Consider the following 12,500-nt stretch of genomic DNA (forward strand, 5'->3'; position numbering starts at 1 on the left):
CTCAACGAGTCACCGAGCTGCCGAGTCACTGAGCTCAACGAGTCACCGAGCTGCCGAGTCACTGAGCTCAACGAGTCACCGAGCTCAACGAGTCACCGAGTCACTGAGCTCAACGAGTCACCGAGCTCAACGAGTCACCGAGCTCAACGAGTCACTGAGTCACTGAGCTCAACGAGTCACTGAACTCAACGAGTCACCGAGCTCAACGAGTCACCGAGCTGCCGAGTCACCGAGCTGCCGAGTCACCGAGCTCAACGAGTCACCGAGCTCAACGAGTCACCGAGTCACTGAGCTCAACGAGTCACCGAGCTCAACGAGTCACCGAGCTCAACGAGTCACTGAGCTTACCGAGTCACTGAGCTCAACGAGTCACCGAGTCACTGAGCTCAACGAGTCACCGAGCTCAACGAGTCACCGAGCTCAACGAGTCACCGAGCTCAACGAGTCACCGAGCTCAACGAGTCACCGAGTCACTGAGCTCAATGAGTCACCGAGCTCAACGAGTCACCGAGCTCAACGAGTCACCGAGCTCACCGAGTCACTGAGCTCAACGAGTCACTGAGCTCAACGAGTCACTGAGCTCAACGAGTCACCGAGTCACCGAGCTCAATGAGTCACCGAGCTCACCGAGCTCACCGAGTCACCGAGCTCAACGAGTCACTGAGCTCACCGAGTCACTGAGCTGCCGAGTCACTGAGCTCAACGAGTCACTGAGCTCAACGAGTCACTGAGCTCAACGAGTCACCGAGCTGCCGAGTCACCGAGTCACCGAGCTCAACGAGTCACCGAGCTCAACGACTCACCGAGCTGCCGAGTCACTGAGTCACTGAGCTCAACGAGTCACCGAGCTCAACGAGTCACCGAGCTGCCGAGTCACTGAGTCACCGAGCTCAACGAGTCACCGAGCTGCCGAGTCACCGAGCTGCCGAGTCACCGAGTCACTGAGCTCAACGAGTCACCGAGCTGCCGAGTCACTGAGCTCAACGAGTCACCGAGTCACCGAGCTCAACGAGTCACCGAGCTCACCGAGTCACCGAGCTCAACGAGTCACCGAGCTCAACGAGTCACCGAGCTCAACGAGTCACCGAGCTGCCGAGTCACCGAGCTCAACGAGTCACCGAGCTCAACGAGTCACCGAGCTCAACGAGTCACTGAGCTCAACGAGTCACCGAGCTGCCGAGTCACTGAGCTCAACGAGTCACCGAGTCACCGAGCTCAACGAGTCACCGAGCTCACCGAGTCACCGAGCTCAACGAGTCACTGAGCTCAACGAGTCACCGAGCTCAACGAGTCACCGAGCTCACCGAGTCACCGAGCTCAACGAGTCACCGAGCTCAACGAGTCACTGAGCTCAACGAGTCACCGAGTCACTGAGCTCAACGAGTCACTGAGCTCAACGAGTCACTGAGCTCAACGAGTCACCGAGTCACTGAGCTCAATGAGTCACCGAGCTCAACGAGTCACCGAGCTCAACGAGTCACTGAGCTCACCGAGTCACCGAGCTCAACGAGTCACTGAGCTCAACGAGTCACTGAGCTCAACGAGTCACCGAGTCACTGAGCTCAATGAGTCACCGAGCTCAACGAGTCACCGAGCTCAACGAGTCACTGAGCTCAACGAGTCACTGAGCTCAACGAGTCACTGAGCTCAACGAGTCACCGAGCTGCCGAGTCACCGAGTCACCGAGCTCAACGAGTCACCGAGCTCAACGAGTCACCGAGCTGCCGAGTCACCAAGTCACCGAGCTCAACGAGTCACCGAGCTCAACGAGTCACCGAGCTGCCGAGTCACTGAGTCACTGAGCTCAACGAGTCACCGAGCTGCCGAGTCACCGAGCTGCCGAGTCACCGAGTCACTGAGCTCAACGAGTCACCGAGCTGCCGAGTCACTGAGCTCAACGAGTCACCGAGCTCACCTGTTTACGCAGGTCAACATGAATCGTTCCTCTCAAACACTCGACAGAGATCAGAACCCGCTGACTGGAAGTTTAAAGATATTCGATCCAGAAGGGATTCATGTTGTTTATCAGCTGCAGCAGGATCATCAGCCTCGTCCAATCAGGAGCCACCTTTTAAACCTCATACACAGGAACAGATTCTGGTCCCTTTCATACAGACTCAGTCCAGTCTACAGGATGCTTTCATCTGTCTCACCGCAGGATCTCGGGCCCCACGAACATGAGGATGTCCTGGATGATCTTGTAGAGGCAGGAGATGAGGAAGTAGGGGCCAAACGTGAGGCACAGGGCCCAGAAGAGGGACGGCTCCTTGGCTTTCTGAGGGTTCTTCACCAGCAGGATCTCAGACTCCTCCACAGCTTGGCCCTCTTTGCTCTCAGAGCGAGGAGCTCGTTTAGGAGAGTACACCATGTTCTGCTCCGTCCTGGAACTAGAGAGAGGAGACTGTTGACGAGACGCTCACGTGAAACCGCTCTGACGTTTCAAACGGGTCGGCTGAAGCGTCTCGCTTTAACATCCAATCAACACGGGCCAAAGCTCTTCTCACTGATCTGAGGTCTCCACACCTTTTGACCTTCTGGCACTCGTTATTCCAGCGACCCACGAGCTGGGGAACGACTTGGTGTGAGCGGTCCTCAAGGTTAAGTGACCACAGGTCCTTCTCCTCCAGGGGGCGCCGGTAGCCTGTCATCATCATCCTGATGGAGACGACAAAAAGAGGAAACACTGAAGGTGAAAACAGGAAGTGATGACAAAGAAGAAAGCCAACATTAGCAGATTCATCAGATCCCCGACTGCCGAGTCATCGACCTGCCGAGTCATCGACCTGCCGAGTCATCGACATGCAGAGTCATCGACATGCAGAGTCATCGACCTGTCGAGTCAACGACCTTCACTTTCAGCTTGACCTTGGTCACATCACTGTTTCTTTAAGAGTTTCAGGTGAGCTCACCTGGTGATCCACCAGAAGGTGACCCTGGAGAGGAAGGACGCTCCAGGCTCCGGACACGGGTTCTGAACACAAACACAAAGAGATGAAACAACAGGTGCATGATACACCTGTGTGAGCTAACAGGTGCATGATACACCTGTGTGAGCTAACAGGTACATGATACACCTGTGTGAGCTAACAGGTACATGATACACCTGTGTGAGCTAACGGGTACATGATACACCTGTGGGAGCTAACGGGTACATGATACACCTGTGTGAGCTAACGGGTACATGATACACCTGTGTGAGCTAACGGGTACATGATACACCTGTGGGAGCTAACGGGTACATGATACACCTGTGTGAGCTAACGGGTACATGATACACCTGTGTGAGCTAACGGGTACATGATACACCTGTGTGAGCTAACAGGTACATGATACACCTGTGTGAGCTAACAGATACATGATACACCTGTGTGAGCTAACGGGTACATGATACACCTGTGGGAGCTAACGGGTACATGATACACCTGTGTGAGCTAACGGGTACATGATACACCTGTGTGAGCTAACGGGTACATGATACACCTGTGTGAGCTAACAGGTACATGATACACCTGTGTGAGCTAACAGATACATGATACACCTGTGTGAGCTAACAGGTACATGATACACCTGTGGGAGCTAACGGGTACATGATACACCTGTGTGAGCTAACAGGTACATGATACACCTGTGGGAGCTAACGGGTACATGATACACCTGTGTGAGCTAACAGGTACATGATACACCTGTGTGAGCTAACAGGTACATGATACACCTGTGTGAGCTAACAGGTACATGATACACCTGTGTGAGACGCTTCACCTGGTCTTTGACGGCCTGAGAGAAGAGGGGGGGCTGATCAGACAGACCGGAGAGGATCAGAGCCAGCAGCAGCAGGGCGTAGTAGATGAAGAAGGTGGAGAACCTCCATACACTCACTGACGACAGCTGCAGGTGTACACACACACACACACACACACACACACACACACACACACACACACACACACACACACACACACACACACACACACACACACACACACACACACACACACACACACACACACACACACACACACACACACACACACACACACACACACACACACACACACACACACACACACACACATTAAAGCCACAGAGATGGTACCAGTGAAAGTATTGACAGGTCCAGGTGAGATCACAGGTGGACTCTGACCTGGTCCACGGCCTGCAGGATCTTGGACCTGAAGGTGATGGAGGCACACAGCAGAGCCAGCAACCAGAAGATCAGCATCACACCGGATGACTGGACTCCTTTCATCCGCTCGTACTGGATCAGGAAGGTAGCTAGCAGCTGGAGGACACACACACACACACACACACACACACGTGTTAAACATGACACCTACATACCAAACACACCTGCTGTCACCTGTCATGTTATAAGAGGTGCTCAAACAGGTTGTGCTCGTCCTGCCTCACAGTCGGACCTCTAGCTGACTCATTCTATTGGAAGCACATGAAGGGTTAAAGACTGACCATGGTGAGGCCCAGCACGGTCGGGCTGACCAGGAGGACCGGAGGAGGGACGCTGCTGCCGTGACTTCTTTCCCAGAAAGAATAAAAGACGTCTGACCAGCAGGTGATCCACAGCAGGAGGCCGAGCGCCTACACACACACACACACACACACACACACACACACACACACACACACACACACACACACACACACACACACACACACACACACACACACACACACACACACACACACACACACACACACACACACACACACACACACACACACACACACACACACACACACACACACACACACACACACACACACACACACACACACAGTGAGCAGTGGGTCCAGCACATGGAGACTTGTTGAGCATCATGACACTCACAGTTTTGGCCTTGTTGAGGTGGCTCATGCAGATGTAGCCCCGGTCGTGGCTGCGCAGGTAGAACAGGTAGACAGGTGCACACACCCAGAGGTAGAGACATGGCAGCCACACCAGCACAGTGTTCTGGAAGCACTGGGTCAGGTCGGGGTTCGTCGTGTACCACGTCCGGTTCCAGTCCTGACCGAGAGAGAGAACAGGGTCAGACCACAGAACAGAAGACCGTCCCCACACGGGGGAGCAGGGCGCTCGCCTCTGAAACGACTGAAGGGGGCGGAGCTACAGACGGATGAACACTGCTGAGTCTGTGAGAGGCAGATAGAGGTCAAAGGTCACAGTTATGTGTGACAGTTTGTCTGGCTCCATGTTGTGACCAGATAACACACACACACACACACACACACACACACACACACACACACACACACACACACACACACACACACACACACACACACACACACACACACACACACACACACACACACACGAGATAAAGCCGAGTCTGTTACTTATATCTCTATCTTGGCGTGGCGATCTATCTTTTCCTCCACACTCCGTGGCGTTCCTTTACCAGAGCACGGGTCAAAGGTCAGGGTGTCCCGGGTTCATCACGGTTCCGGTGGATTCTGTTCTTAAAGGTTTTTTATTTTAAATCTTTCAGTATGTCAGGACAACAAGCCTCTCTAAACCTGATGCTTCTCTCCATCTTTACTCTCTCACTGTACAGCTGAGTTCAGGAACCTGGACCTGAGCACCTGGACCTGAGCACCTGGACCTGAGCACCTGGACCTGAGCACCTGGACCTGAGCACCCGGACCTGAACACCCGGACCTGAACACCCGGACCTGAACACCTGGACCTGAACCTGAACACCTGGACCTGAACACCTGGAAACACTCACCGACTACATGATTAAAGCTGTGACTCTCTAAACAGTCTTCAACCATCTGCACAGATGACTTTACAACAACAACAACAGCTGTCAGTGTGTGTGTGTGTCAGTGTGTGTGTGTGTGTGTGTGTGTGTGTGTGTGTGTGTGTGTGTGTGTGTGTGTGTGTGTGTGTGTGTGTGTGTGTTACCATGCCTTTATGAAAGCACCTCGGCGCGTGCTCGCCGCGCGTGCCCAGCAGCGGTTAAGCCGGGCTGCAGTCACGGAGGACGGCGTTAACCCACCGGCGCTAATCACGTTGGCATCTTCCCCCCACCTTCACCGGAGACTAACAAAGACCCAGGAAACGAGCCAAACTCACCCAGAACGGATCGGACCGGTCCAGACTGCAGAAGTGTTCGATGCCCATCCCGGTGCAGGTTCAGACCGGACGGGCGGCCACTGTTCGAGGCTCCGCTTTGGTTTTGTAACTGAGCTGGAGGGAAAGCGGAAGGCTGCCTGCCTCGCTTCTTCTTCTGCGTGTTTAACAAGTAAACGTGAGGGCTGTGTACCGCCCCCTGCTGTCACAGAGAGGTAACAGCTCAAAGCCTGCTGCAGAGACCAGTGAAAGGACCAATCAGAGAGCTGCTCTCTTCCTCTGTGATCAATCAACCAATCAGAGAGCTGCTCTCTTCCTCTGTGATCATGAAGGAAACCTGCTGTGTTGAAGCTTCTCTGACAACAATGCAGCAGCCAGTATGTCCTCCTTCTAACTTTAGATTCTGCTCCTGAATGCTCTGGATCTGATTGGACCAGAGAAGGTAGGCGGGGCTTTGAAGGCCGTTTTGGACGCCCCTGGGTTTGCCAGATATGAGAGCAGTTATCAGGTGAACAGGTGTTGCAGCGATGGAAGCGGGCAGTGGAACTGCTTCAGATAGAAGTGATTGTACCCGAGCTAAAAAGCCTCTGCATGTTTCTAATAAGCTCCAGCAGCAGAAAGCTGCTCAAACTAGGATCAATGTTGGAGATGAAACATGGAGAGAGGTTAGAACGCAGAAAGCTTTGCAGACCCATGCAGAGCTGGCTAAACACTGAAGCTACAGTGTCCACCGCATGCAGAGCTGGCTAAACACTGAAGCTACAGTGTCTCTACATGCAGAGCTGGCTAAACACTGAAGCTACAGTGTCCACCACATGCAGAGCTGGCTAAACACTGAAGCTACAGTGTCCACCACATGCAGAGCTGGCTAAACACTGAAGCTACAGTGTCCACCACATGCAGAGCTGGCTAAACACTGAAGCTACAGTGTCCACCACATGCAGAGCTGGCTAAACACTGAAGCTACAGTGTCCACCACATGCAGAGCTGGCTAAACACTGAAGCTACAGTGTCCACCACATGCACAGCTGGCTAAACACTGAAGCTACAGTGTCCACCACATGCCGAGCTGGCTAAACACTGAAGCTACAGTGTCCACCACATGCAGAGCTGGCTAAACACTGAAGCTACAGTGTCCACCACATGCAGAGCTGGCTAAACACTGAAGCTACAGTGTCCACCACATGCAGAGCTGGCTAAACACTGAAGCTACAGTGTCCACCACGTGCAGAGCTGGCTAAACACTGAAGCTACAGTGTCTCTACATGCAGAGCTGGCTAAACACTGAAGCTACAGTGTCCACCACATGCAGAGCTGGCTAAACACTGAAGCTACAGTGTCCACCACATGCAGAGCTGGCTAAACACTGAAGCTACAGTGTCCACCACATGCAGAGCTGGCTAAACACTGAAGCTACAGTGTCCACCACATGCAGAGCTGGCTAAACACTGAAGCTACAGTGTCCACCACATGCACAGCTGGCTAAACACTGAAGCTACAGTGTCCACCACATGCCGAGCTGGCTAAACACTGAAGCTACAGTGTCCACCACATGCAGAGCTGGCTAAACACTGAAGCTACAGTGTCCACCACATGCAGAGCTGGCTAAACACTGAAGCTACAGTGTCCACCACATGCAGAGCTGGCTAAACACTGAAGCTACAGTGTCCACCACGTGCAGAGCTGGCTAAACACTGAAGCTACAGTGTCTCTACATGCAGAGCTGGCTAAACACTGAAGCTACAGTGTCCACCACATGCAGAGCTGGCTAAACACTGAAGCTACAGTGTCCACCACATGCAGAGCTGGCTAAACACTGAAGCTACAGTGTCCACCACATGCAGAGCTGGCTAAACACTGAAGCTACAGTGTCCACCACATGCAGAGCTGGCTAAACACTGAAGCTACAGTGTCCACCACATGCACAGCTGGCTAAACACTGAAGCTACAGTGTCCACCACATGCCGAGCTGGCTAAACACTGAAGCTACAGTGTCCACCACATGCAGAGCTGGCTAAACACTGAAGCTACAGTGTCCACCACATGCAGAGCTGGCTAAACACTGAAGCTACAGTGTCCACCACATGCAGAGCTGGCTAAACACTGAAGCTACAGTGTCCACCACATGCAGAGCTGGCTAAACACTGAAGCTACAGTGTCTCTACATGCAGAGCTGGCTAAACACTGAAGCTACAGTGTCCACCACATGCAGAGCTGGCTAAACACTGAAGCTACAGTGTCCACCACATGCAGAGCTGGCTAAACACTGAAGCTACAGTGTCTCTACATGCAGAGCTGGCTAAACACTGAAGCTACAGTGTCCACCACATGCAGAGCTGGCTAAACACTGAAGCTACAGTGTCCACCACATGCAGAGCTGGCTAAACACTGAAGCTACAGTGTCCACCACATGCAGAGCTGGCTAAACACTGAAGCTACAGTGTCCACCACATGCACAGCTGGCTAAACACTGAAGCTACAGTGTCCACCACATGCAGAGCTGGCTAAACACTGAAGCTACAGTGTCCACCACATGCTGACCTGTGTGAGAGGAGGGGGGGAGACAGCTCTCTGTGATGATTAGAGTTTAGACTGCAGTACTCATTTTAAACACTAGGGGCAGAGTTACAGTCTGGATTATGTGTGAGTTATTACAAAGAAATAAGTGTCAAAAAATCGGCTCAGATTGTGTAATCCTGTTTAGGTTTTGATCCAGATCATAACTGATGTGAGAACTTTAAATCTGGATTATCCTGATCAACTCAGCTCATTTCAACGTTAATGATGTCATCAACATGATGTTTGTACTTAAACCACTCAGAGTTTCCGTTAGTGACAGAAGATCAAGACGACGTGACGGAGCTGTCAGTCAGGATCAAACACATTTATATAAGATATTTATTTATATGAAGAGATTTGTTACTGGGCAGTTTAAGAACCAGGTCCTGCTCAGATCCTTCTGGATCGATGTGCTTGGTTGTGATTGGTCCTTCATGTATCAGCACAGTATAATTATTCAAACGCGTATGTTACTCCTGAGCTCCAGCCCGTCCTCACCTGGTTTGGTTCCTGCACATCATGACTCAGTCTAGTTCCATAAAAGGTCAGACGGCGTGAGTCTGGTTCTGCAGGTCAAAGGTGATTAATTAAGTCTGTACACGTTTATTCAGACGAGAGCTGATGATAAAAAGGACGTTTAGGCACTTGAATGTTGAATGTCACCTGTATGCGTGACATTTATATGTTTCGGGGTAGTGTGAGCTTTTTAATGTTTAAGATACATTGGACTCAGTCAATAATATCCACAGCTGTTTCCGGCCTCCTCAGGGCCATCTCCAGTTTGATTATGATAAATTGGTTGACAAAATTTAAAATGGAATTGAACAAACATGCCAAGGTTTGGAATACAGCTGTCAAAAGAGCAAATACATTTCCTAAGCATATCAGTGCAGAAGTGTTCAGATTCTCCAAATGTGTGCATTATTGATTCTTTACTCCACTTAGACCCGATGATTCTGTTTCTCCAGTGAATGTCTGGCACATCCTTAAAGAAACAAAAAACGTGTGGTTTATTCTCATTGTTGTATTTGCATATATGAAGCCTGTGTATGTTTGCATCCTTCTGAAAACATAATCGACCCCCATGAAGCATGTCATGTGTGTAACGAGACAACACGCACCTCAAAGTCCTGACCGTGGACTTGTCTTCCAGACACTCCAGGATGCGTTCAAGGTTTTATTAAAGCTTTCCTCACCCGTCTTTTCTTTGACACCAAACAGTTCATCAGACATTCAGTGAACATTTCAGGCCAATAAAGAAACAGTGAAAACTTCCCTCCTTCTCTTTATTGAACAGATGTTTCCCTTCACAGATTATCGATGACTTCTCCGTTAACAACAGTACACAAATACAGTTAGTGTTTGAACATCTCCTTTCAGTCACTGTGAGCAAAGATTTCATGACATAAATAACAATGAAACAAATCATCTGGGCCACATGGTGGCGACATATTTTTGTGTTTAGTTGTCATCGTCGTCGTCAAAGACGTCGGCTACAGTCCTGTGGACGAGACACAAAAACAGGTCAGATCTTTAACATTCAAACAGCTCGCAGGGCAGCGTGAACAACACTTACTTGTAGATCGATCCGGTGACTTCATCCAGAAAACCTCCTGAAGGAGAGAGAGAGAGAGAGAGAGAGAGAGAGCAGGGTGCATGATTTCAACTCTACAGTCTGAACAGCTCCAAAAAAAATCCTTCATGTTAGTTCAACACTTCATATTATTCAAAATCCACTTCAGCATGTTGTTCAAACACTAACATGAGCTTTTAAACTGCAGGTCACACCTACACACTCACACACTGATGGTAGAGGCTGCTGCAGAGTAAAGAGTCCATCAGTATGAACTCATCCATTCATACACATTCACACACTGATGGTAGAGGCTGCTGCAGAGTAAAGAGTCCATCAGTATTAACTCATCCATTCATACACATTCACACACTGATGGTAGAGGCTGCTGCAGAGTAAAGAGTCCATCAGTATTAACTCATCCATTCATACACATTCACACACTGATGGTAGAGGCTGCTGCAGAGTGAAGAGGACATCCTGTATTACTTCTAAACATGTCTCTAGTTCTGTGTGTTTGCGTGTTGACTCACCAGGCTTGCACACAGTTTGGCAAACTGGACACACGTGACAGAAACTGCACATCTGTGAAGCAGACAAAGAGTTTAACAGAAATGTCAGGATGTAAACCAACCATCTAAATGTTCCTGCAGACTGTAGAGCTCTAATGTTTGATGCAAGGATCATAAGTCATAAATACAACACAGGGAAGGTCTGAGGGAGCAAAGTGGGGTGACGCTGAGGTCTCTGATTTTGTGATTCTGGTCTTTTATATTGTAACTGGTGTTGTCTTTAGTCAGTTGTAGCCTGTGTGTGTGTGTGTGTGTGTGTGTGTGTATTTTTCTTACCTTGCAGTCATCACAGTGTTCAGACTTGTCTCCCTCTTTACAAGGACACTTGTCACAGCTGTCACAGTGCTGCGATTAAAAACACATAATGATGATTATTAACCTCGAGGATTATCAGGACAGACTTGAAGCTGTTTCAGTTCGTACGTCTTGTTAAATCAATCCAACTTACCTCACAGAATTCACAGAGTGAGCACAGAGAGCCCTGATGATAACCTTCATCATCATCGTCGTCATCATCTGCACATCACATAAGCAGCAGAAGTTTGCATCCATATAAAAACAAGAATATCTGATGAAAACTGAACATTTCATATCATACTGTAGAATGTTTTTATCTGTAATATGACAGAATCCATTAAGTGTGTGTTCAGAATCCTTGAATAAAATATGTATGTATGACTTTTATATCCTAATAAAAGGCTGCTCACATGAACTGAATACATAGTCCAAGTCCAGTCCAGACAGCTTTTTGTGAAAAAAGATAAACTGTTGGTGGTTCAATGGGGATAAATTCTGGTTAAACTGTAGTTTAATGGTGATAAATAGTGGTAAACAGTAGCTAAACGGTGATAAACGGTGGTTAACCGGTGGTTAAATGGTGATAGACGGTGGTTAAATGGTGATTAAATGGTGATAAATGGTGATAAATGGTGATAAATGGTGGTTAAATGGTGATAGACGGTGGTTAAATGGTGGTTAAATGGTGATAGACGGTGGTTAAATGGTGATTAAATGGTGATAGACGGTGGTTAAATGGTGGTTAAATGGTGATAAACGGTGGTTAAATGGTGATAGACGGTGGTTAAATGGTGGTTAAACGGTGATTAAATGGTGATAGACGGTGGTTAAATGGTGGTTAAATGGTGATAAACGGTGGTTAAATGGTGATAAACGGTGGTTAAATGGTGGTTAAATGGTGGTTAAATGGTGATAGACGGTGGTTAAATGGTGGTTAAATGGTGATAGACGGTGGTTAAATGGTGGTTAAATGGTGATAGACGGTGGTTAAATGGTGGTTAAATGGTGATAGACGGTGGTTAAATGGTGATAAACGATGACATCCGGTGGTTAAATGGTGATAAATGGCGATAAATGGTGGTTAAATGGTGGTTAAATGGTGATAAATGGTGATAGACGGTGATAAACGGTGATAAATGGTGATAAATGGTTATAAATGGTGATAAATGGTGATAAATGGTTATAAATGGTGATAAATGGTGATAATTGGTGATAAATGGTGATAAATGGTTATAAATGGTGATAAATGGTGATAAATGGTGATAAATGGTTATAAATGGTGATAAATGGTTATAAATGGTGATAAATGGTGATAAATGGTTATAAATGGTGATAAATGGTTATAAATGGTGATAAATGGTTATAAATGGTGATAAATGGTTATAAATGGTGATAAATGGTTATAAAT

General features: G+C 48.8%; 2 protein-coding genes across 2 annotated transcripts in view; both read right to left on the reverse strand.

The window, feature by feature from the left end:
* LOC306837721 (multidrug resistance-associated protein 1-like) overlaps positions 1–6,246 on the reverse strand; it is a 16,405-nt gene extending 10,159 nt beyond the window's left edge. Inside the window, exons 1-8 of the mRNA XM_079365458.1 lie at positions 6,095–6,246; positions 4,844–5,020; positions 4,465–4,593; positions 4,142–4,279; positions 3,760–3,885; positions 2,910–2,971; positions 2,524–2,655; positions 2,154–2,387 (exon numbers count right to left, since the gene is read on the reverse strand). Of these exons, the coding sequence (XP_079221584.1) occupies positions 2,154–2,387; positions 2,524–2,655; positions 2,910–2,971; positions 3,760–3,885; positions 4,142–4,279; positions 4,465–4,593; positions 4,844–5,020; positions 6,095–6,142 (1,046 nt within the window). The 5' untranslated portion in view covers positions 6,143–6,246. The remainder of the gene's footprint in view (positions 1–2,153; positions 2,388–2,523; positions 2,656–2,909; positions 2,972–3,759; positions 3,886–4,141; positions 4,280–4,464; positions 4,594–4,843; positions 5,021–6,094) is intronic.
* Positions 6,247–9,918: 3,672 nt separating this feature from the next.
* Positions 9,919–12,500, reverse strand: part of LOC306838320 (uncharacterized protein) — a 6,334-nt gene continuing 3,752 nt past the window's right edge. Inside the window, exons 2-6 of the mRNA XM_079366438.1 lie at positions 11,244–11,311; positions 11,072–11,140; positions 10,757–10,808; positions 10,227–10,263; positions 9,919–10,151 (exon numbers count right to left, since the gene is read on the reverse strand). Coding sequence (XP_079222564.1) covers positions 10,112–10,151; positions 10,227–10,263; positions 10,757–10,808; positions 11,072–11,140; positions 11,244–11,311 — 266 coding nt within the window. The 3' untranslated portion in view covers positions 9,919–10,111. The remainder of the gene's footprint in view (positions 10,152–10,226; positions 10,264–10,756; positions 10,809–11,071; positions 11,141–11,243; positions 11,312–12,500) is intronic.

This window comes from Symphodus melops (genome assembly GCF_947650265.1).
Source record: "Symphodus melops genome assembly, chromosome: 17".
NCBI lineage: Eukaryota > Metazoa > Chordata > Actinopteri > Labriformes > Labridae > Symphodus > Symphodus melops.